The sequence below is a fragment of the Felis catus genome, chromosome A1, assembly GCF_018350175.1.
Source record: "Felis catus isolate Fca126 chromosome A1, F.catus_Fca126_mat1.0, whole genome shotgun sequence".
Classification (NCBI taxonomy): Eukaryota; Metazoa; Chordata; class Mammalia; order Carnivora; family Felidae; genus Felis; species Felis catus.
In genome coordinates, this window is record NC_058368.1 from 84,828,772 (window position 1) to 84,850,001 (window position 21,230).

Here is a 21,230-nt window from a genome sequence, read left to right on the forward strand (position 1 = left end):
CATGTGATTACAAAAATGATTTTAAAGCTATTTTAGTAATAACAGTTACAGACTGAAAATATCCCACATGTTCATCATCATAGTAGTATCTAAACAAAGACATTTAGATTCAGATGTGGGAATATTAATCAGGAACAAAAAAGGAAACATCTGATTAATGTAAAGTTGTGGCAGAATCTTTAAAAACCTATTGAGAAAAAGACAAAATATATAGAAATCTACCTATTTTGTATTTTCATTGGAGCAAAATTCTAGAATAGGCCAAACTGCAGCATAAAGATACAAATGTGACCAGTGGTAGTATATTGGTTGAGTGGTTTTACTGGAAAAGGAAATGAAAAACATTTCTGGTCTGGTGAGAATTGTCTTTTGCTAGTGGGTTAAGTTACAAGTCCAAGTTGGTGACACTGGTTGAATACTAAGCTTCAGGTGTGAGCATTTTAGTGTTTGTAAGTTAAACCACAATTTAAAAGAAATTAACAATAAATGTTCAAAATCGTTTGGCTACTTAGTTCATTCTTTGAGCAAATACTTATTAGGTGGTGTGATGTAAAAACATTTTAATGATTTTTGTTTAACAGATTTTTAACAATCCACAATTTGATATGTTCATGACAGCTTAGTAAAAGATCCAAACTACAGATCTGTGCCTGCATTTCAAAGTAAAATAGTAATAACAAAGATATAATGCACACAATTTTTTTCTCTAGGAAATCCCACACAACCACTTTTACAATCTTAGTCATGGCTTAAGGCAGAACACTGACCCAGACATTTTCTCAGGGCTAACTTGACTTCTCTGTTCCTCAGACTGTAGATGAGGGGGTTCAGTATAGGGGTGAAGATAGTATAGAACACTGAAACTACTTTATCATGGTGAGCTGACCTGTAGGATTTAGGTTGCATATAGGTAAAAATTGCAGCTCCGTAAAAGAGTACCACCACAGAGAGATGTGAGGAGCAGGTGGTAAAAGCCTTTTTGCGGGCTGATCTAAAACGCATCTGGAGAACTGCAGCAAGGATGAGACTATAGGAAATCAGAATGAGAGACAATGGGACCAGGAGCATTAACACACAGCATACGTACATCACATACTCAAAGACAAACGTGTCCGCACAAGCTAAACGCACCAGAGTAGGGGTCTCACAGAAGAAATGATTGATCTCATGTGCATCACAAAATGGAAAACTCAGGGTAGCAGCAGCCTGCATGAGCCCATCAGCTGCCCCCAGGACCCAAGACCCCACAGTCATTCTCAGGCATAATTGCCAGCTCATGAGGGCTGGGTATCGCAGTGGGTGACAAACAGCCACATACCGGTCATAGGACATGGCTGCTAAGAGGAAGCACTCGCCCCCTCCCAAAGTGATAAAAAAGAAGATCTGCAACCCACAGCCGGCAAGGGAGATTAACTTCTCTCCAGTCAAGTAGTCAGTAACCATTTTGGGCACAATGGTGGAAACCAGCATCATGTCCATGAGGGAGAGTTGACTCAGTAGGAAGTACATGGGTGTGTGGAGTCGGGCATCTTGATGAATCAAGAAGATCATGAAGGCATTGCCCACTAGGGAGGCGAAGGAAGTTGTCACAACCATCACAAAAAGAAATAGTTTGGCTTCTGTGTGGTTAAAGAGTCCTAGGAGAATGAAATATGAGGTGGTGTTCCCGTTTTTCATGATTTCAAACAGGAATGACGCTGGAAATGAAGAAGTAGATGACAGAGATCATTTGCAGTGCTCTATTTCAATTACATATTACTTGATAATTACATGACTGAAAATTATAAAACCTATTTAAAATCTTTCATTTACCATTTTCAAAATAGTTTAATATGGACATAAAATTAGTTACAACTTTTTCCATTTTTTATCACTTTCAGAGTTTTCAAAATTAGTACCCCCACCTTTACTATTGATTAATGGGCACAATTAATAATTCTTTTGATAAATTACAGGAATATGGTAAGTATGTCTGTTGCACCACATGACACCAACATAAGTGAACATTATTCACATAATTTGTAATTTATAATTGTGCCTTGTCTTGTATCATGTGTAGTCACTATTCTTAGAAGCTGAGTTAAATCTATGTGTTTAACTATGTAAAAGCCAAGCCCTTCAAACAGGAGTCACACATATAAAACATCAATATTTACTGAAACCTGTCAAAATCAGATCATATTTCTTGATATCATTTAATTCAGAAAGGTATTGTTTTTCCAAAATAAAAAATAAAAGGAGTCAGAGACAGAACTTATATTTTCATGTCTATGAGCCAAAATACTGAGTCTGCAGAAGGCATATGATTTAATTCGGAATTGTTAGTACATTTAGTTTAACTTTTCTGTGTTATACACTGAAAAAGGTAATGAAATCAGGCTATTTCCCTCAGTGTGACACTGTAATACTAAGTGCAGAATTTCATTAACTAAAAAAGCACTTTTTATAATGAGATTATTCCCCCTCAAAGTCACAGAAACACAACTTTATTGGGTAAAGTAGAGAAAATAAAAATTCTGAATTATTTATCTAGCCACAGAGGTTAGTTAATTTCTTCTGCAGTTCAAAAATAATCTAAATCTTTAAAGGCATTTTTATCTCTGATCTGTTATAACTTGTTGAATAAAACCATAGCTGCAGACATGGGGATACACATTCTTTCTCAAAGATATGGTATAATTCAATGGAGTTATATAGCAGAAGGAGTCCATCTCTTCCATGGACATTCCCTTTGCCCCCACTTTACATAGACGTTCCCTACTTGAGGTCCTTTCAAGATGGAGAAAGGCAATACAAAAGAATTGCTCAATCCCTAACTCCAGTTCTTGAGCATCATTACTGTACTGGTAGTATTCTACTTGAGAGTTTTAGTTGGTTATTTCAAAATCAGACACGATGAAAATACACTTCCTCCTTGTCAAATGTATTTTGCATTTGCCAAAATTCTGTGATATGCACATCCTCATAACGTTAACATGCAGTCTGTACCCTTAGTAACTAATGGAAATCTCTAATTTTGGAGTTCAGTATCAGTTTCCTGAAGAACCTCAAACTTTCTTATTCATTTCTTTGGCTTGTGGGCTTCTTATTTTTCACTATTTCCATCTCCCTATTGCTGAAGATTGATAGAACTTTAAAATTATTTAAAAATCAGTGGGTAACTTATTAACTGTAGGATGTTGGACAAGTTTCTTAATTTTTGCTACTCTCTTACTTATTTTTGAGTGTACTGTCAGTGCATTGGCATTAAATATTTTCACATTGTTGCACAATCATTACGAATATTAACCCCTGGAAACTTTTCATATTCTTAAACTGAAATTCTTGTATCCATTATACAATAAATGCCTTTCCTTTTTCCCCCAGAACCTGACAAGCACCATTCTATCTTCTGCCTCTGTATACTTGACTAATCTAGGTACTTCATATAAGTGGAGTTATACAGTAGTGTGTGTGTGTGTGTGTGTGTGTGTGTGTGTGTGTGTGTGATTGGCTTATTTCATGCAACATAATTGTCTTCAATGTTCATCCATGCTGTATTATGTGTCAGAATATTCTTCCATTTTAAGGCTGAATAATATTCCTTTGTATGCATATACTATATTATACTACATTTTACTTATTTACTCATTCCATCTAAAGACATTTGCGTTGTTTTTACTCTAGTTGTATTCTTAAATAACAATTTAATGGGATTTTTGATAACATATGCTCATTATTGGTTATTTTGATTAGGTGAGTATATATATAGTATAATATATAGTAATTTGTGCTAAATTTTTGCTTGCATCATGCAAGATAAGTGTGTATGGTTTTAGAGAATATTTACAACTTAAATGCATTTCCAGATTAAAAAAATGCATTTTATTATTATGATATTTCTACTTGTGGTTAAGTGTATTAATGAATATGAAATAATTATTTCCTTTTCAAAAGATATGTGATAACTCTGCACTTTTTTTAGGTGAATAAAATGTATAAAAATAGTCAACATAATATCATTGACTAGTTAGAGTGCTCATAGTGCTTAGAATATTTAATGGAAAAATCAACTAAATATGTCAATTACATAAGATGAGTGGAAGGTATTTACATTTTCCTAAAATGTGATAATATATAATTATTTGTTTAATTGAAATCCTATATATCTTTTCATATTACACAACTAAGACTATTTTCCACTAATTGCAATGTTTGTAAACCTACACAAATAAGATTCTAAAGGATAATTTCTAAAAATATTGATGATGGATACAAAGTGCAATGGAAACTTAAAATGAAGAATTAACTTATCTTGCAAGTAAAGTATCTACAATGGTTAAATAGAATAATGAAAACTCGATATTTACTAGTGTGACAATATGAAAATTTAATACTTTGGGAAAGTATTTTCTTTTTCATCTTCACTATGGCTTGAGAACATTAATGATATATTTTATTTTCTTCTGTTTCCATAGAATGCCACTTAGAATAGAGCTAAACTTATGATGTCTTTAAATCACAAACTCATCTCTTTTGCAATGCTATTAGAAAACACAAATATACCCTCTATTTTTTCTCATAGAGTAATCATAGAATATTTAGGATCTGTCTGAAAATTTTCCTTCTATATTTTTATGATCCCATTAGCCATCACTTAGTATTACAATTATTAATCTTCCTCCTCAAGATACTTAGATTAGCCAATTCTTTCTGTATAAAATATAATGGTAACAACTAAATCATTTATATTACTGAATTGACAAGTTGTTACAAGACTTTCAATCTGATTAAGTTAGCATTCATTTTAAATCTTCAGATTGTAGGATAGATAACAGAGTGGATTTTATATGTTAAACTGTATAGAAAGTGTACAATTACTGCAGATTTTCTGGAGTTCAAAATTCATAAACAAATTACTAAACGTTAAGAAATTAGTGTGACCTACTCACATAAAATGATGTCACCCCACAGGCTTGATCTGAATCTCATTTGAGCAACATTATCCTGAAACACCTCTTGTAGTCTCGCAACAACAAAATTGCTCATATCAGAGTCTACAGTGACCTATTAAGGGGTGTGGCACCTTGACATATTTTGCTAAAAATACTTTCTTATTAATATGCTAGTGCTGCATAGGTTTGACTCTTTGGATGCCAATGGTGTTTAATTTTAAAGGGTTTTAGAGATTTTCATAACTGAAATATACTTTCTTTGGCCCTGTCAGAAAGCTCTGATTCATTAAGATAAGAGAGAAAATTTACAAGGAAAAGTAAATGTACATAAATGATCTTGGAAAGGGATGATGATTTAAAAATACACTAAAGAGTAGATTTGTCTACCCTGGAGTTACTTGGTTTAATTTTGATAAGGAGGAAATGTTAAATAATTTGTTTTTAAGAGTCAAGCTTTTGTCAAGTAATTAAAATGATGAAATACATATGTGGAATTTAAGCAATGAAATAGATGAACATGGAGGGTAAAATGAGAGGCAAACTATAAAACAGACTTTTAAATATAGAGAACAAACATAGTTACCACAGGGGAGGTGGTCAGGAAGATGGGTTAAATGGGTAATGGGTATTAAGGAGGGCACTTTCTGTGATGAGCACTGGATGTTATATGCAGGTGATGAGTCACTAAATTCTAAATATAAAACTAATATTACACTGTATGTTAACTAATTGAAATTTAAATAAAAACGTGAAAACAAAAAAAAAAACATGACATGCATGGTAAAGTTCAGTTGTTCTTTCCTCTTTGAACTAACTTGACAGTATTACTGTTTCACAAATTTCAATTTTTATACCTATATTATTTTATTTTATAGCTTATATGTTTCTTTGTATCTAAGTGACAGAATATATAATCATAGAAACAACAGCTATAGCAGATTGCATTTGTTGTGCCAATCTCTTTGCAATTAGATTCTATCTGGGTTGCTTTTACATGATTTTATCTATGTTTGTAGTTTATATTTTCAGTTTCTGGGCAAACCTTTGTTCTTAGATTCATTTTTACCTCTTCTGTGACCTTGACTTTTGTAAGAATAAATGTAAGTATCATATTCCACATCTATATCTATATCTATATCTATATCTATATCTATATATCTATCTATATACAACACACATATACATATATATATATATAATTACATACATATATTTTATAATTACTTATATTATATATACATATGATGTATTTATAAATTATAGACACACACACACCTTATGCATCATGGAATAGTTGATGGGAAAAGCTACCTCTGTAAAATTGTAAGATGTTTTAGTTGCTTAATTCAGGTTATCTGTAGTAATCATTTTATTTGTTTGGAAAGAGAGCATATCATGGATTTCAATATGCTTCTGAATTTGCATGTTGAGTAGACTTTGTGCAATGTCAATCAAATGCTATGTGGTTACCAAAGGGAATGAGAATGAATATCAGAGAACCTCAATGTCAAAAAGAGGAGGGCATACCACAAAGAACTCCATTAGGAAACTGAAATTATAGTGAATCTGTGTTTCCTAAATTGAAGCAGTTTAGGTTTATTTTTAAATATGTGGGCATAATTTAAATAAACCAACAAATTTTTCACCAGACCCTCATTTTAACAAGAACAGGGTATTTTGTCCATTGATCCTCCTGAAGAAATGTGGGGATGGAATAATTTCCAGACATCACGAAAGAGACTGTGTGGAAAAGTCCATGTAACAAGTGCTGAGACCTGGACAGAGTGCAGAGCTAAGAAGCCACAGATCAGCAGGAGAGAAGCAAATAAAATAGCATCACATAAGTTGCAGGAAGTTTATCGTGGATTTCCCTTAGGAATAAGTCCCTAAGAATGAAGGAATCAGAGTTGGCCACAGGGAGATGTTGAGCCGTGTTGCAGTTATAACAAAGTTCTCAGTTACCCCAGGAGGAATTCTAACATGTTCCTTCTAAGTTGTCTTGCTATAGGGAAAGGGGTTCCTCTTGCACCCCAACAAGAGCATTGATAGGATGTGTGGCCTTCAACCAGGAAGGAAGTATGGCCTTGGGCTATGTTCTTCAAATAAGAACAGTGTTCTTCACATAAGAACAAGTTCTTGAGAGGCACTTAACTGAGGGTGTCTGACTAGCACTCCTAAACAACTGGGGAGTAAATAATTTAATCCTGGAAAGGGAAGGGGAATATGGGAGCACAGAATAGTAACGTGCATACTCTATAAGTAACAATCAGAAGTCAATATGGAGGAGTCTCTTGGATATCATTCACACAGCTTTGTTCCTGCACATAGCATGTAGCTTGTGTGATTGTTGTGCACAGAGACTTCTAACAAGAATGATAATTCAGTAAAAATATGGTTTTCTTCCAGTATAAGACACATTGTAGTTTGGAATTTTCCCACAAGGAGTATGCTGGTACTAAGAGCTCAAAACCTCTATTGGCAAGCCTAGTTTGTTTGTTTTTTGTTTGTTTGTTTTGTTTGGAAGAGCTGCTAATACGTCTCTGATAAAAGCATTGGTCCTGAACCAGGAACCTGGAACTCCATCCAAAAGAGCAAAAGTAGAGGTGCCTAGCTGACTCAGTCAGTTGAGCATGCAATTCTTGATCTTTGGGCTGTGAATTTGAGCCTCACATTGGGTACAAGGATTATTTAAAATAAAATATTTTTAAAAAGAGCAAAAGTAGATGTGATGGATAGCAGAAATTTATCACTTTGTAGTGAGAACTTCTCAATTTTAGTGAGTTCACTCCCTTATAAAAGAGTGTTCTGTAGTGTTAGCTCAGAGTCTATAACAACAGCTCTCAAAAGATGTCAGGATTTTGCTTTCCCTAGGATCCCTTTGCTCTGTACCCTAGACTAAATTGCACCCTCCCAAATTTCTATGTTGGATACCTTGACTACAAATGTGGAAGGTTTAGGGGATAAGACTGTTACAGAAATAATTCTGGTTAAATTAGTTAATATGGGCATGACCTCGTTGTAAGGTTTAGTGTGCTTATGAGAGAGCACTAATCCTCTTACTCTTCTCAATGATGAAAGACCATATGAGGCAGTTTTCTGTAAACTAAGAAGAAAGGTCTCACTTGAAGCCAAATTGGCATGTAGCTTGATCTTAGACTTTCTGGCCTCCAGAACTTAAGAAAATAAGTTTCTGATGTCTAATTTAACCAGTCTATGTTATTTTTTCATGCAAGCCTGAGCTGACAAATCTGTTCTGGTATGTAGATGCAAGTTTCTTTGGAGAAGGATTGATATATAGTGCCAATATGCAATTATTGTGTCATTGTTGGACCTTTCTTCAAAGTGACCTGGTGGCTTTCATTAGATAAATTCTGGGACTGGATATTGACTCAAAATAGGAAATAAGAATGTACTTTTTTCTGATGAGAGCTTTTATCAGACTTTCACCCCTCAAGTTTTTATCTTAGTTTTATCAGTTAAGCAATACTCTGGTGGCTGCACATATATCTCAGCTTAAGAGTGTCATGTCCATTTAGTAAGCTATGTACACCATACTTTTAAAGTGTTTTATACAAAACATGGGCCATGTTATGCCTGGGCCCTTTCTTTCCCACTTATATATGTAGCTCTGATTACTCTGCAATATATTTGTCTATTAATCTGGCCAGAATGGACAACTGCTTATGAAATTCTCAATGATGCTTTTGGTATTTCCAGAGTGCATCCAATATCACTCTAGGCTCTTTTGAGGGATCATGGTCACCTGGAAATGCATGATACATGCCAACATGTCCTCTGTTCTTTGCCTTTTCATAGTTTATCAATAGTCAGCCAAGATCAGTCAGGCATCATCATCTTACCTATTGTAGGTCCTCGTGGTGGTTACTTTTTGCCTCAACTATCGTACCCAGTTATTTTTTAATTCACAAGAAATGCTGCTTTTTAAAATCATTTTTATAACATGTAATAGACATATAACACTGTATGAGAATAAGGTGGTCAATATGATAACCTGATACATGTATAGATTCCCAAATGGTTACCACAATAAGGTTAGTTAACACATTTTACTCTTCACATAATTGCCATTTTATTTCTGTTGCTATGGCGATAACATTAAATCTATACTCTCATAGCACCTTTCAAGTGTCCGCTACAGTGATCCTAAGTAATTATTTTAGTCATGACTCTATACATTAGATATAAACAAAATATAATTCTAGCAGTTAAATTCCACGGCTGATAAAATAGTTTGATAATAATATCTGTTACAAGAAAAAGAGCAAAGTTTGCAAAATACAAATTATTTCTGTCAATTAACAACATTTTTTCTTATTAATAGAGGATGTATTTGTCTTTCCTCTGGTACACCATGGGCCAATCACTTTCTCAAGGCTGCCTGGAAAGGTACAGGAAAATAAACATACAGAGAAAATGATCCATGGGAGAAAGACCTATGGGAGATGGAGATGGCTCCTTCACATAGTGATAACTACCTTGTTAAGGTAGTTGTTAACATGATTTTTATAATTGAGATAAAACTGGTGTATAATAGTATTTTAATTTCAAGTGTAAAATATAATAAGACAATATTCGTATACATACAAAGTGTTCACCACAAACATTCTAGTTACTGTTTGTCACCATTCAATTAAACCCCCTTTACCCACTTTCCCCATTTATGAAAACTGTTCCCTCTGTTCTCCCTGTTCCAATAATTTGTTCTCTGTATCTATGAGTATGATTTTGGTTTTGTTTATTTTTTTTAATTTTTTAAAATGTTCTTATTTATTTTTGAGACAGAGAGAGACATAGCATGAGCAGGGGAGGAACAGAGAGAGAGGGAGACACAGAATCTGAAGGAGGCTTCAGGCTCTGAGCTGTCAGCACAGAGCCTGACATGGGGCTCAAACTCACAGACTGTGAGATCATGACCTGAGCCGAAGTCGGACGTCCAACCGACTGAGCCACCCAGGTGCCCCATGTTTTTGTTTATTTTAAATTCACCCCATAAATAAAATCATCTGTTATTTTTCTTTCTCTGACATTTTACTCAGAAAAATACACTCTGAAGAGATTGGAAGATGGATGCAGAGAGGAAGACCCTAGGCACACATCTTCCCATGAATACAACTATATAACTATCAAATCATCTTAAATACCCCAGAAATAAACCTGGCAGAATCAGACTGTCAGAACAAACTCCACAAATAAAATCATAGAAGAGGCCACATCAAAGAATGTAGAAAGTGTGAAGACACAGTTTGGTAGAGAAATGGATCATGGTTGCTGCATTTGGGTGGGAGCAACAGACATGGAGAAGGGTAAGAGACAGACTAACATACAGAGGAGGGTATAGGGAAAACAAATTCCCAGAGCAATTGGATTTAAAAGTGAGAGAGACTGAATTTTGTGACTTTTGGCAACAAACTGGGCTTCAGCCTGGATTCTCAAGTCAGCAGCCTTTACAGGTATACAGCCTGAATGGCAATGGGGCTACTCTTAGAGAAAAGACAGGGAAAGAACTTTCCAACAAATATCATGGAAAGACCCTTTGCAGAGCACCTGGAGCACACAGTGGGGAAGTTATCTGGTCATCTTGGAGCCTGTCCCAGAGAAGCAGCATTCATGGAGAGACTCCTCTGGGAGAAAAGAAGCTTGCAGGCAGCACTTCCCTCCCCACACTCAGCATAAGCTCAGGACTACCTGTGAGAACCTATACAGTGCAATCACTAGCTACCTAACTTGTTTACACCAAGCTGTGCCCCCAATTCTCGGATAGAACTACCTTTCCCTGTCACATTTGCCTCAGTCCAAACACAACATGTTCTTTCCCCCCAGAAGACCTGCCCATCCCTCTGCCCACATCCCATCTCCCAAGCCTAGAGTTTTGCAGAGTATCAGTTCCAGCAGTGGACATAACTCATTTCACAGGCAGACCAAAGCACACCTATTTAGAACTCACCACATTCAGGTAAGGGACCAAATACTGTTCACAACATGCAAAGAAAGCCTAAGCAAAAGACTGGACTGAAGGATAAAATGACTAGAAGAAAACATAAAGGTATATTCAAAACACATTGGATATATTTCCATGAGGGTCAGGCCCTGGGAAACAGTGGACACTACATGGCGGGGGTGGGGGGACTACACAATCTCTTCTCCATAAGGTCATCATCCTCAAGAACAGCAGACATAGATGACTTTCTTAATATACAGAAACAGGCATAGAGATGTAGACAAAAATGGGAAGACAGAGGAATTAATATCAAATGAAAGAACAACACAAAACCATGGCCAGAAATACAAGCAAAACAAATATGAGTAACATGCTGGATGGAATATTTAAAGCAGTTATTGTAAGTATATTCACTGGGTGTGGTAAAAGAGTGGAGGACATGAATAAGACTCTTAATACAGAAATAAGGATAACAGGGACATCTGGGTGACTCAGTCGGTTAAGCAGGCCTACTTTGGCTCAGGTCATGTTTTGGCAGTTTGTGGATTTGAGCCCTGCATTGGGCTTTTAGCTGTCAGTGCAGACACTGCTTTGGATTCTCTGTCTTCCTCTCTCTCTGCCTTTCCCTACTCACACACTCTCTCTCACAAAAAGAAATAAACATTAAAAAAAGGAAATAAGGAATAACATATAAGAGACATAGTGCTCAATAAATGAAATAAGAAACATGCTTGATGAAATACACAGCAGGCTGGAAGAAGTAGAAGAATGACTCAATGATCCAGTAGACAAAGCATGAGGAAGTAACTAATCTGAGCAAAAAAAAGAGAACAAGAATTATGCAAAAAGAGAAAAGACTTAGAGAACTCAATGGCCCAATCAAGTAGAATAACTTTCATATTATAGGAGTCTCAGAAGAAAAAGAGAGAGAAAAGGGGCAAAAAAATTATTTGAAGAAATAATAGAAAACTTTCTAATCTCTGAAGGAAGCAGATATTGAGATCCAGGAGGCACAAGGAACCCCCCAAAAAATCAACAAAGCAGATTCACTCCAAGACATATTCTAATTAAATTGGAAATGAACCTTAGTGGCACCTGTGTGGCTCAGTCGGTTGAGCTGAGCATCTGACTTCGGCTCAGGTCATGATCTCACAGTTGGTGGGCTTGAGCCCCGTGTTGGGCTCTGTGCTAACAGCTTAGAGCCTGCAGCCTGCTTTGGAGTCTGTGTCTCCCTCTTTCTGCCCCTCCTCCACTCACACTCTGTCTCTAAAAAATTAATAAATGTTAAAAAAAAACAATGAACCTTAAAAGCAGCAAGATAAGTGGCGCTTCAGTGGCTCAGTCAGTTAAGCATGTGACTCTTGATTTTGACTCAGGTCATGATCTCACAGTTTGCGGGATTGAGCTCTGCATCAGAGTCTGCACTGACAGTGCAAAGCCTGCATTGAATTCTCATTCTTTCTCTTTACCCCTCCCCCACTCTTACATGAGTGGGTGCTCTCTTTTATCAAAATAAATTTATTTTGATAAAGTTACAATTTACATTTACATTTACAATTTACATTTTTTACAATTTACAATACAATTTACATTTACAATTACATATGGCTTCCCTGAGAGCTCAGGAAAGCCCACAGCATTAAAAGTTGAAATTTTCTGTATCATTTCCCCTTTTTGATCAATAATATTTCTTCAGAAATAAATAATAATCAACTTTATGTCATTATGTCCCTCAAGGCCAGGATCTGCCTCAGATCCACCAAGTCTCTCATTGCTAGGTATGAATATGCATCTTTTTATCTAGAGTTCATTGTTGGGGGCTCACTTATTTAAATGATAATGAGAAGCCTAAAAATGATATATGTTTTCTATTAATTTCAATTGTTGAGCAAGCATAATACATGTATTTGCCCTAGATTATCTCATCTTACATTTGGTATAGCATTTATAACAATGATATATGGATAGAAAAAGGGCTGCAATAAATGCAACCTGAAAAAATAAATGCAGTGGTGGGATGGCTTTGAATAAACAAGAGAAAAAAAACAGATAATTCATCACATATGACTTGCATTTTTAATATTTAAATCCAAGTTACTTAACATAGAGAGTAAAAATGACTTCGAATGACTAAGGAATAGAATTTAGTGATTCATCATTTACATAAAACACCCAGTGCTCATCCAAAATGTGCCCTCCTGGAGGGAGGAGTCAACATGGCAGAGAGGTAAGGGGACCGGAAGTTCCCTTGTCCCTCAAACACAGCAGTATTGAGGCCAGAAGACTTGGAGTTCCAGGAATTCAGGCTATAGAGTGACAGAAACATCTCCAGGGGCCCATGGGGACACCTTGATGGGCCATCGGTGTGTGATTGCAAAGTGGGAGAGATAAAATGGGCAGTTTAGGCATGCAGAGGATGGATCTCCTTTTGTGGAGAGACAAAAGGAAGAGAAAGAGAGGGTGAGAAAATGTTGAACTGTATTTGGACAAGAGAAAAAAAAACACAGACTGGGATACAGGAAAAAAAACAAAAACAAAAACAAACAAACAGAGAAAGAACCAATTTCTAACTGCCAAGCTTTCTTCACCCTATTCACACACCTGGAGAGGAGGGGAGCCAGGCCCAGGATCAGTAGCTAGCTCCAAGAAGTAGTCAGAGAGAGCAGTCCACTCTCTTGAGTGCTGTGGGCAGAAAGCAAATAGCCATTCAAAGGACAAAAGACCTTGTATGACCCCGCTGGCCAGAGGCTCTTTGTCAGCTGGCTGGTGGAGTGACAGCACCCCAGAACTGGAGACACGGATTGGTATTCTTTAAGACATCAGGGTTTGAATCCAAGCCAAGAGGCCTGGGAGGCAGGGTAGATGGTGGAGCATAATATAGCAGCCCACTCATGCCTGCTCAGCACTGTGAAGAGCCAGAGGCCCTTTGTTGGCAGGTGGGGTGAAGTGGCATTTCCCCATAACCAGAGCAAGTGGAATAGGATCTTTTAAGATATTGGGGTTTGAATCCAGCCAAGCACCTGGGAGTCATGGGAGACTGTGGAGCAGAGAAAAACCGGACCCCTTGAGCCCATATGGCACTGTGAAAATCCCATGAACAGAGTGGTTTCAGACACCTGGTCTGGGGAAGAGAGACTTGGGTGTGGTCATGTTTCTCCCCATCACCAAGGTGGGTTTTGCAGAACAGACAACAGGTCCAGGGTGGAGGTGGGACCTGCCTACACCAAACCATGTCCCTCCATGCCAGGTAATTGTATATGTCACAGAACAAGATTGACACTGAAAGAACCAGACAGTCACAACTTCAGACCAATGAAGCCACTGGTCCCGAGGCACCATCAAATATTGGTCCAGTGGTTTTGCATTCTTTGATTTGATTTCTGGTCAATTATTACTTTAGGTTTATGTTTATATATTTATGTTATATTTATATTATGTTATGATATATTATGTTATGTATATATATATATATATATATATATATATATATATACACATGTGTGTTTGTGTGTGTGTATTTTTCTTCTTTTTATCCCCTTATTTCTTCCCTTCTCTGGTCTGGTTATTCTGGTTTTTGGTGTGTTTAAGCAGACTCTTTTTAACTATTATTTTTGCACCTCTTCTGTATCGCCTTTTTTTTTTTCTCTCTCTCTGGACTAAGCCATATAGTTTCTCTGATTATCTGCCTGGTCAATTGTGTTTTTTTTTTCTTTTTTTCTTTTCACTGCCCTTGACATTTATCTCTTTCTATAGGATAAGGTCTCTTCCACCACCCCATCCTTTTAAAAAAAATTTCCAGGGATACTTCAACAAAAAATCAAAGCACAATTGGTGGAAGGTCTAAAACACCAATGCAAGTAGGGAGATAAAGCAATTAGAGTCACAACACAGAACATTAAACACACTCCAAAAACATCTCCTGAAAGGCAGGACCCAGACAGCATAAGAATCCTTTTAAATACGGAAATGCTCACAGGTGCAGGACTCATAATAAGCTATTAAAACACATAAGGGACAGAAAACTAGCCAATATGATGAAACGGGCGATTTCTCCTTAAAATAAATTCCAGGAATAAATGACAGATAAGGATTTCCTGAAAAACGGATATAAACAATATAACTGACCAAAAATTTAGAATAATAGTCATAGGATTAATAGGTAGCTTGAAAAAAAAAGCAAAGAACAGAAGAGAATATATTGCTGTTGAGATCAAGGAACTACTAAATAGTCATAACAAACTAAGAAATCCTATAAATGAGGTGCAAAATAACTAGATTCAGTAACAGCAGGGATGGAGGAGGAAGAGAGGAGATTAAGTTAAATAGAAGGTAAAATTATGGAAAATGATGAAGCCAAGAAAAAGAGAAGAAAACACTAGACCATGAGACAATTAGAGAACTAAATAATTCAATGAAATGTAATAATATTCATATCATAGGAGTTCTGGAAGAAGAAAAAGAGAGAAAAAGGGACAGAAGTTTTACCTAAACAAATTATTGCTGAGAAATTCCCTAATCTAAGGAAGGAAAAGAACTTCCAAGTCCAGGAGGCACAGAGAACTCCTTTCAGATTTAACAGGAATATCTTATCCATGGCATATCATAGTGAAACTGGCAAAATTCAAAGAAAAAGAGAAAATTCTGAAAGCAGCTAAGGACAAAACGACCCTAACTTACAAGGATAGACACATAAGAGTAGTAGCAGACCTGTCCACTGAAACCTGGCAGGCCAGTAGAATGTGGTGGGAAATATCCAATGTGAAGAATAAAAAAATATACAGCCAAGAATCTTTTATCCAGCAAGGCTGTCATCCAGAATAGAAGGAGAGATAAAAGTTTCCCATACAACAAAAACCGAAGGAGTTCATGACCACTAAACCAGCCCTGCAAGAGATTCTTAGGGGGACCTGTGAGTGGAATGCTGCAAACACTACAAAGGACCAGAGAAATTGCCACAATCATGAAACCTACAGATAACACAATGACACTAAATCCATATATTTCAATAATAACTCTGAATGTAAATGGACCCAATGCTCCAATCAAAAGACACAGGGTATCAGAATGGATTAAAAAAACAAGGTCCATCTATATGCTGACTAGAAGAGACCCATTGTCGACTTGAAGGGAACTTCAGATTGAAACTGTGGATGGAGAAACATCTATCATGCTACTGGAAGTCAAAACACAATTGGAGTAGCCATTCTTATATCAGACAAACTAGATTTTAAACTAAATGCTGTAACAAGAGTTGGAGAAGGGCATTATATCATAATTACAGTTCCTATCCGTCAAGAAAGCTAACAATTATAAATGTTTATGCTCCCAACTTGGGGATAACCATATATATGCATCAATTAATCACAAACATAAGAAATTTTATTGATATGAATACTGTAAGTGCAGGACACTTTAATACTTCACTTACAAGAATGGGCAGATCACCTAGACAGAAAATCGATAAAGAAACAATGGACTTAAAGATGAAGTCAAGCTTTCACTTTTTGCAGATGACATGATATTATACAGAGAAAACCCCATAGACTCCACCAAAAACTGTCAGAAATGATACATGAATTCAGCAAAGGGGGAGGATACATAATTAATATATAGAAGTCATTGCATTCTTATACACTAATGATGAAGCGACAGAAACACAAATAAAGGAACTGATCCCATTCACAATTTCACCAAGAATCATAAAATACCTAGGGATTTTATGTTTAGAAAAACATAAAATTATGTTTTTGTTTAGAAAATGGTGCTGGGAGAACTGGACAGCAACATGCAGAAGAATGACACTAGACCACTTTCTTACACCATTCACAAAAATAAACTCAAAATGGATAAAGGACGTGAATGTGAGACAGGAAACCATCAAAATCCTAGAGGAGAAAGGAAAAAACCTTTCTGACCTCAGTCGCAGCAATTTCTTATTTGACACATCTCCAAAGGCAAGGGAATTAGAAGCAAAAGTGAAATATTGGGACATCATCAAGATAATAAGCTTCTGCACTGCAAAGGAAACAATCAACAAAACTCAAAGACAACCAACGGAATGTGAAAATATATTTGCAAATGACATATTGGATAAAGGGCTACTATCTAAAATCTATAAAGAACTCACCAAACTCCAGACCCAAAAAACAAATAATCCAGTGAAGAAATGGGCAGAAGACATGAGTAGACATCCAGATGGCCAACAGGCACCTGAAAAGATGCTTAACGTCACTCTTCATCAGGGAAATACAAATCAAAACCACACTGAGATATCACTTCACACCAGTTACCATGGCTAAAATAAACAAATAAGGAAGCTATAGATGCTGGAGAGGATGTTGAGAAACGGGAACCCTCTTGCACTGTTGGTGGGAATGCAAACTGGTGCAGCCGCTCTGGAAAACAGTGTGGAGGTTCCTCATAAAATTAAAAATAGATCTATAGTATGACCCAGCAACAGCACTGCTAGGAATTTACCCAAGGGATACAGGAGTGCTGATGCATAGCGGCACTTGTACCCTTATGTTTATAGCAGAACTTTCAACAATAGCCAAATTATGAAAAGAGCCTAAATGTCCATCAACTGATGAATGGATAAAGAAATTGTTGTTTACAATGAGAAAGAATGAAATATGGCCCTTTGTAGCAACATGGATGGAACTGGAGAATGTTATGCTAAGTGAAATAAGTCACAGAGAGAAAGACAGATACCATATGTTTTCACTTCTATGTGGATCCTGAGAAACTAAACAGAAGACCGTGGAGGAGGGGAAGGGGAAGAAATGAGTTAGAGAGGGAGGGACGCAAACCACAAGAGACTCTTAAAAACTGAGAATAAACTGTGGGTTGAGGGGGAGTGGGAGGGAGGGGAAATTGGGTGATGGGCACTGAGGAGGGCACCTGTTGGGATGAGCACTGGGTGTTGTATGGAAACTAATTTGATAATAAATTTCATATTAAAAAATAAAAAAAAAGTAGCAATGGCCTTAAATGATACCTTGGACCAGATGGACTTGACAGATACATTGAGAACTTTACATCCAAAAGCAGTAGAATACACATTCTTTGCAAGTGCACATGGAACATTCTCCAAGATGGATCACATACTGTGTCACAAAACAGCCCTCAATTAATATAAAATAATTGAGATCATACCATGCATATTTTCTAGTCACAACAGTATGATACTTGAGATCAACAACAAGAAAAAATTTGGAAAACCCCTAAATGCATGGACATTAAAGAACATCCTATGGAAGAATACATTGGTCAGCCAGGAAATTAAAGATTACATATATATATATATATATATATATATATATATATATATATATACATACACACACACACACACACGCATGCACGCACACACACACAACAAAGGAAAATGAAAACAGGACATTAGAAACATTTTGAGATGCAGCAAAGACAGTCCTAATAGGAAAAGGCATTACAATCCAGGCTTATCTCAAGAAACAAGAAAAATCCCAAATACAATATATAACAGCACACCTAAAAGTACTAGAAACAGAAGAGGAACGAAACCCCAAAGTCAGCAGAAGAAGTGAAATAATAAAGATCACAGCAGAAATAAACAATATGGAATCCCAAAACAAAACAAAACAAAACAAAACAAAACAGTAGAACAGATCAATGTATCTAAGAACAGGATTTTGGAAAATAAACAAAATTGATAAACCTATAGCCAGATTTTTCAAACAGAAAAGAAAGAGAACCATAATGATGCAATCATGAATGGAAATGGATTTATCACCACAGATCCCTCATAAATAAAAGCAATTCTCAAAGAATATTATGAGAAATTATACATCAAGAAGCTGGACAACCTGGAAGAAATGGACCAATTCCTAGACACCCACACACTACCAAAATTCAAACAGGAAGAAATAGGAGACTGAAGAGACCCATAATCAAAGAACTTGACTCAGTTATCAAAAACCTCCCAGCAAATTAGAGTCCTGGGCCATATGGCTTCCCAGGGGAATTCTACCAGACATTTAAAGCAGAGTTAATACCTATCCTTCTCAAGCTGTTACAAAAACATTGAAATGGAAGGAAAGCTTCCAGATTCATTTTACAAAGCCAGCATTATTTTGATTCCTAAACCAGACAGAGACCCCACTAAAAGGAGAATTACAGGCCAATTCCCCTGATGAACATGGATACAAAAATTCTCAACAAGATACTAGCAAATTGAATTCAACAGTATATCAAAAGAATTATTCACCATGATCGAGTGGGATTCATTCATAGGCTGCAGGGCTGGTTCAACATTCACAAATCAATCAATTTGATACATTACATTAATAAAAGAAAGCATAAGAACTGTATGATTCTGTCAATAGGTGCAGAAAAAGCATTTGACAAAATACAGCATCTTATAATAAAAACCCTCCAGAAAGTCAGGATAGAACGAACATACCTCAACATCATAAAAGCCATTTATGAACAGCACACAGCTAATATCATCCTAAATCAGGAAAAATGGAGATCTTTCCCCTGGTGATCAGGAACACGGCAGGAATGTCCACTCTCACCACTGTTTTTTAACATCGTGTTGGAAGTCGTAGCATCAGCAATAAGACAGCAAAATGAAATAAAATGCATCCAAATTGGGAAAGAAGTGAAACTTTCACTTTTCACAGATGACATGGTACTCTACATGGAAAACCCTAAAGATTCCACCAAAAAGCTTCTAGAACTGATACATGAAATCAGCAAAGTTGAATAATACAAAACAAGTGTGCAGAAATCAGTTGCATTTCTATACACAAATAATGAGGCACCAGAAAGAGAAATCAAGAAATCAATCCAATTTATAATTGCTCCAAGAACCGTAAAATAGCCAGGAATAAACCTAAACAAAGATGTAAAAGTGCTGTATGCTGAAAACTATAGAAAACTTTTGAAGTGAATTGAAGAAGACACAAATAAATGGAAAAATATTTCGTACTAATGGGTTGGAAGAACAAACATTGTTAAAATGACAATACTAACTAAAACAGTCTACACATTCATTGCAATCCCAATCAAAATTGCTCTGACATTCTTCTCAAAGCTAGAACAAACAATACTAAAATTTGTATGGAACCACAAAGGACCATTTATAGACAAACATACGTTGAAACAGAAAAACAAAGTGGGAGGCATCACAATCCCAGACTTCACCTCTACTACAAAGCTGTTATCACCAAGACAGCATGGTACTGGCACAAGAACAGACACATAGACTGATGGAATAGAAACGAAAGTGTACAATTGAACCCATAAATATATGGCCACCTAATCTTTGATGAATCAGGAAAGAGTATCCAATGGAAAAAAAAAGACAGTATCCTTAGCAAAAGGTGCTGAGAGAACTGCATAGCACCATGCAGAAGGAATGAAAGCAAAATTGAATTATTGGGACCTCATCAATATAAAAATCTCCTGCACTGCAAATGAAACAATCAACAAAACGAAAAGCAACTGATGAAATGAGAGAAGATATTTACAAATGACATATTGGATAAAGGGTTAGTATCCAAAATACATAAAGAACTTACCAAAGTCAATACCAAAATCAGATAATCCAGTGAAGAAATGGTCAGAAGACATCACTAGACACTTTTTCAAAGAAAACCTCCAGAGGGCCAACAGACACATGACAAGATGCTCAACATCACTAATCATTAGGTAAATACAAATCCAAATGGCATTGAGATACCACCTCACATTGGTCAGAGTGGAAAAAAAAAAACTCAGGCAACAACAGATGTTGGTTGTCAAGGATGTGGAGAAAACGGAACCCTCTTGACTGTTGGTGAGAATGCAAACTGGTGCAGCCACTCTGGAAAACAGTATGGAGGTTCCTCAAAAAATTAAAAATAGAATTACCCTTTGACACTACTAGGAATTTATCCAAAGGATACAGGAGTGCTGATGCATAGGAGCACTTGTACCCCAATGTTTACAGCAGCACTTTCAACAATAGCCAAATTATGGAAAGAGCACAAATGTCCATCAACTGATGAATTGAGAAATAAGATGTGGTTTATATATACAATGGAAACTACTTGGCAATGAAAAAGAATTAAATCCTGACGTTTGCAACAACATGAATGGAACTGGAGGGTATTATGCTAAGTGAAATAAGTCAGTCAGAGATAGACAAAATATGTTTTCACTCATATGTGGAACTTGAGAAACTTAACAGAAGACACTGGGGGAAGGAAGAGGAAAAATAGTTTCAAACAGAGAGGGAGACAAACCATAAGAGATCCTTAAATACAGAGAACCAATTCAGGGTTTATGGGGGGTGTGGGATGAGTGAAATG

The 21,230-nt window shown here is 36.3% G+C and overlaps 2 protein-coding genes across 4 annotated transcripts in view; one reads left to right on the forward strand and one right to left on the reverse strand.

Moving 5' to 3' along the window:
* LOC101085852 (olfactory receptor 2T8-like) overlaps positions 1–21,230 on the forward strand; it is a 216,305-nt gene that overhangs the window by 159,081 nt on the left and 35,994 nt on the right. The gene's annotated exons all lie outside the window — the stretch shown is intronic.
* LOC101086367 (olfactory receptor 2T8-like) lies at positions 739–1,716 on the reverse strand. Its single transcript, XM_003980583.3, has one exon. The coding sequence runs from the start codon at positions 1,675–1,677 to the stop codon at positions 739–741; it is 939 nt and encodes a 312-aa protein (XP_003980632.2). The 5' UTR covers positions 1,678–1,716.

Excerpts from the sequence above, each read along its gene's own strand:
- LOC101086367 (XM_003980583.3), bottom strand. The coding sequence starts at position 1,677 with ATGAAAAACGGGAACACCACCTCATATTTCATTCTCCTAGGACTCTTT.